At 38.7% G+C, this 5,000-nt stretch overlaps 1 protein-coding gene across 4 annotated transcripts in view; it reads right to left on the reverse strand.

The window, feature by feature from the left end:
* Positions 1 to 5,000, reverse strand: part of drp2 (dystrophin related protein 2) — a 299,389-nt gene that overhangs the window by 96,133 nt on the left and 198,256 nt on the right. For all 4 annotated transcript variants that reach the window (XM_062043976.1, XM_062043975.1, XM_062043974.1 and 1 more), the window contains one exon: positions 4,409 to 4,470. In XM_062043976.1, coding sequence (XP_061899960.1) covers positions 4,409 to 4,470 — 62 coding nt within the window. The remainder of the gene's footprint in view (positions 1 to 4,408; positions 4,471 to 5,000) is intronic.

The following is a 5,000-nucleotide window of genomic DNA, read 5'->3' on the forward strand; positions in this document are numbered from 1 at the left end:
ACAAAACACACTCGGATCCTTAATGAGACAGATGTGGCACTCAGCATCAAGGGTTGGAATTGGGGGTTGGATCACCAAATGACTCCAGAGCGCGGCCCACGCTGCTGCTCACTGCTCCCCTCACCTCCCAGGGGGTGAACAAGGGGACGGGTCAAATGCAGAGGACACATTTCACCACACCTAGTGTGTGTGTGTGACTATCATTGGTACTTTAACTTTACTGTAGAAGTAAGGCGTTTATTGGTAAGATGACTTTATCTGTATGAAATGTATTTAATAAACTTCAAATCAAATTGTTAATTTTTTTCCTTCAAAAATAAGTCCTGTTTTTCCCTACAAGTTAGTAAATGTTTGATTCTGACCACGTTTATGCCTCACTAGATTATGCAGACTGGCTTTTTATGAACGCACCGACACTTATTTGAAAGAACTGGATGGTGTCTATCAGTGCGCCTTAGGTTTTATTACTGCAGGTCCACCATTGCACTTTATATGCAACATCTTTGTCAGTCTGCAGATTTCCTCCATGGGTGGTTTTTTTTATGTATAAAAATAACTTCTTGGTCTGGTTCCCCCTTATTTATCTTCCTATATGCGTGAAGGGTTGCTAGAGTTGAAGGCAGGGCTATCAAACGTACGGTCCAGGGGCCGGGTCGGGCCCACAGACATGTTTTCTGAGTTTGAACAGTTTGAGTTTGCGAAGTTTAAAAAATTGAGCTGACATTTTTGAATGAAAGAAACTGCTGTTCTAAATGTGTCCACCAGATGTCACAACAGCAATATTTTGTATCTCCTAGCCAGAGCACACATGACTTCAGAGGGGGCGGAGCTATGTGCCCGTGTTTGGACACTACTTAGAGCAGGGGTCACCAACGCGGTGCCCGCGGGCACCAGGTAGCCCGTAAGGACCAGATGAGTAGCCCGCCGGCCTGTTCTAAAAATAGCTCAAATAGCAGCACTTACCAGTGAGCTGCCTCGATTTTTTAAATTGTATTTATTTACTAGCAAGCTGGTCTCGCTTTGCTCGACATTTTTAATTCTAAGAGAGACAAAACTCAAATAGAATTTGAAAATCCAAGAAAATATTTTAAAGACTTGGTCTTCACTTGTTTAAATAAATTCATATTTTTTTTTACTTTGCTTCTTATAACTTTCAGAAAGACAATTTTAGAGAAAAAATACAACCTTAAAAATAATTTTAGGATTTTTAAACACATATACCTTTTTACCTTTTAAATTCCTTCCTCTTCTTTCCTGACAATTTAAATCAATGTTCAAGTAAATTAATTTTTTTTATTGTAAAGAATAATAAATACATTTTAATTTAATTCTTCACTTTAGCTTCTGTTTTTTCGACGAAGAATATTTGTGAAATATTTCTTCAAACTTATTATGATTAAAATTTAAAAAAAATACTCTGGCAAATCTAGAAAATCTGTAGAATCAAATTTAAATCTTATTTCAAAGTCTTTTGGATTTCTTTTAAAATTTTTGTTCAGGAAAATCTAAAAGAAATAATGATTTGTTTTTGTTAGAAATATAGCTTGGTCCAATTTGTTATATATTCTAACAAAGTGTAGATTGGATTTTAACCTATTTAAAACATGTCATCAAAATTCTAAAATTAATCTTAATCAGGAAAAATTACTAATGATGTTCCATAAATTCTTTTTTAAAGTTTTTTTCTTCTTTTTTTCAGTTGAATTTTGAATTTTGAAGAGTCGAAATTGAAGATAAACTATGTTTCAAAATTTAATTGTCATTTTTTTCGTGTTTTCTCCTCTTTTAAACCGTTCAATTAAGTGTAAATATCATTAATTATTAATAATAACAGAGTTAAAGGTAAATTGAGCAAATTGGCTATTTCTGGCAATTTATTTAAGTGTGTATCAAACTGGTAGCTCTTCGCATTAATCACTACCCAAGAAGTAGCTCTTGCTTTCAAAAAGGTTGCTGACCCCTGACTAGAGTATATAGTGACATATGTTTAAGAGTTCTTTTTTTATTCATAGTCATGTTTAAAGCAGCTAGTATTTTTCCATTTGTTCTCTGTCTATGCTTGTATCTTAGGTCCGCAGATGTCTGTGTAGTGTCTTGAGGGATTGGAATATGGGGAAGATGCATCCCCCTCCTTATCTTATCAGTGTTGGAGACGGGGGAGGCATTCCTTTCTGGGGGAGGGGGGACTGTTGGTGTAGTCAATATGTTGGCTCTTCCCGTTTGAATGTTAGACCATTTCGAGATGTCAATATGAAAGGACAATTGGACTGGTCTCCTAACACTTTAGTAAAACTTGATAATATTCCTATTCTGTCTTGATGGTCCTTCTTACTCAGCATATATGTCATCGAAAGAACTTGGGATTGACCGGTGATTTAAAGGCCTACTGAAATGAATTTTTTAAATTTAAACAGGGATAGCAGATCTATTCTATGTGTCATACTTGATCATTTCGCGATATTGCCATATTTTTGCTGAAAGGATTTAGTAGAGAACAACGACGATAAAGATTGCAACTTTTGGTATCTGATAAAAAAAAAGGCTTGCCCCTACCGGAAGTAGCGTGACGTAGTCAGTTGAACATATACGCAAAGTTCCCTATTGTTTACAATGATGGCCGCATGAAGTGAGAGAGATTCGGACCGAGAAAGCGACAATTTCCCCATTAATTTGAGCGAGGATGAAAGATTTGTGGATGAGTAAAGTGCAAGTGAAGGACTTTGTTATGCTAGCTCCTAGCTCCTCTGCTAGCTCCTAGCTCCATAGAACACGCCAATACAATTCAAACACCTGATCAACACACACAATCACTCAGCCCAAAAGACCGTTCACCTAACCCAAGGTTCATAAAGCTTATATATTTTTAAAAAGTTACGTACATACGCAAAAAAAAGTTGCGCACATACGGTCAAGCGATCAAATGTTTAGAAGCCAAAGCTGCATACTCACAGTAGCACGTCTGCGTCTTTGTCATCCAAATCAAAGTAATCCTGGTAAGAGTCTGTGTTGTCCCAGTTCTCTACAGGCGTCTGTGTATCCAAGTCAAAAGTCCTCCTGGTTAGAGTCTCTGTTATCCGAGTTCTTCCATCTTGACTGCATCTTCCGGGAATGTAAACAAAGAAGTGCCGGCTGTGTACTGTTGTTGCTGACTACGTTCGAAAAATACGTCCATTTCGCACCGACAACTTTCTTCTTTGCTTGCTCAGCTTCCTTCTCCATAATGCAATGAACATGATTGCAACAGATTCACGAACACAGATGTCCAGAATACTGTGGAATTATGAAATGAAAACAGAGCTTTTTCGTATTGGCTTCAATGTGGAAGGCATACCCGTGTTCGCCGGGCTACGTCACGCGCATACGTCATCCTCAGAGGCGTTTCGAACCGGAAGTTTAGCGGCAAATTTAAAATGTCACTTTATAAGTTAACCCGGCCGTATTGGCATGTGTTATAATGTTAAGATTTCATCTTTGATATATAAACTATCAGACTGCGTGGTCGGTAGTAGTGGCTTTCAGTAGGCCTTTAAATTCCCTGAGAGGGAGACTGGTCAGATGCAACAATTGTTACGTTTATGCCTTGATTGTCAAAGATGTTGACATTTATTCAAAAATCTTCTGTACATTTTGTTTTGTACTTTGACACATTTTCTGGGTGCACATAAACACGTTGACATAATGTGCGTCCCCTTTTAACTTGGTGTGATTAATGAAATGAGTCCAAATTGGCAAGTTTTGTGGGAGACGATGCTACATGTGTATAAAATAAACCACATTATGTTCGTATATCAGTCGAGGAAAATGAAATATCCCTGGAGAGACACCAGTCTTAAGGACATGCTAGCTGTTCTATGTCCTGACCTAGTTTGGACCACTCCTCTTATGACCTCCTACAACCCTCTGGACTGGACTCCCACACAATCATGAATAGTTTGTGCGGCTGTGATGAAAGCCTATAAACATAAACTTTGATTGATTCAAATCTCAAAATTGCTGTGCCTCCTGCAGAGCACATTTAGCGCACTAAAAATAGCTTCTGTTGTTCCGGTGTGTAGCCCAGACAAGATGCTACAAATTATAGTCGTGTGCTGCATTTTCCACAACATAACAAAAGACAGCAAGGCTGCAGCAAAACAGCCACTAATTGTACATGCACATTTATCATTTGCACACTCTGTTTAGCATGTGCTATTTGGGTCTTAGTAGACCACACCCTGAATGACCTGTTGTTTACAATGAAGACTTAAGTTGACATCACTTGTTGCTAGGCAGAAATCAACCGTGGAGCAAAATAATGACTACTTTTTTACAAACATTTGGAAAGAAAGACAAACATTTGGTGGGAACCTGACAAAAAAACAATTAAAAATGTTGGATGAAAATGTCATTTTTCTTGGCCATTACTTACCGAGTGCTTGGTACAGTTCTGTCATCTTTGGGTGGTCCCAGCAGGTGGTCTGCGCCTGATGGCTGCACAAGGGGAACATATTAACGTAGCAGGGGCAAGAGTGACGTTAAAAAGGAAAGAAAACAACACATTAAACAACATATAGTCAACACAGAGCAGTGGATTCTTTTGAGGCTTTTTGTGGACAACAAAGTTGAAAGTTTGCGTTTAAACCTCTCTTCAGAAAATGCTTTCTGCATTTGAAAGTAATTACAAGTGAAGGCAGCTCCACCATCTTTTGTTGTAGGCACCCGAACCCTAACCCTAACCCCAACCCTAACCCTAACCCCAACCCTAACCCTAACCCCAACCCTAACCCTAGGCAGCTGCCAGGTCAACTTGGAAACAGAAAATACTGTCTTGCCTGGAAAATACTTTATTACTTTATTATCTGCTGCTCAACACACAGACACACACATGCAAGTGTTACACGCTCATAAACACACACACACACACACACACACACACACACACACACACACACACACACACACACACACACACACACACACACACACGCAAGTGTTACACGCTCATAAACACACGCTCACAC

The sequence above is a fragment of the Entelurus aequoreus genome, linkage group LG04 (genome assembly GCF_033978785.1).
Source record: "Entelurus aequoreus isolate RoL-2023_Sb linkage group LG04, RoL_Eaeq_v1.1, whole genome shotgun sequence".
Classification (NCBI taxonomy): domain Eukaryota; kingdom Metazoa; phylum Chordata; class Actinopteri; order Syngnathiformes; family Syngnathidae; genus Entelurus; species Entelurus aequoreus.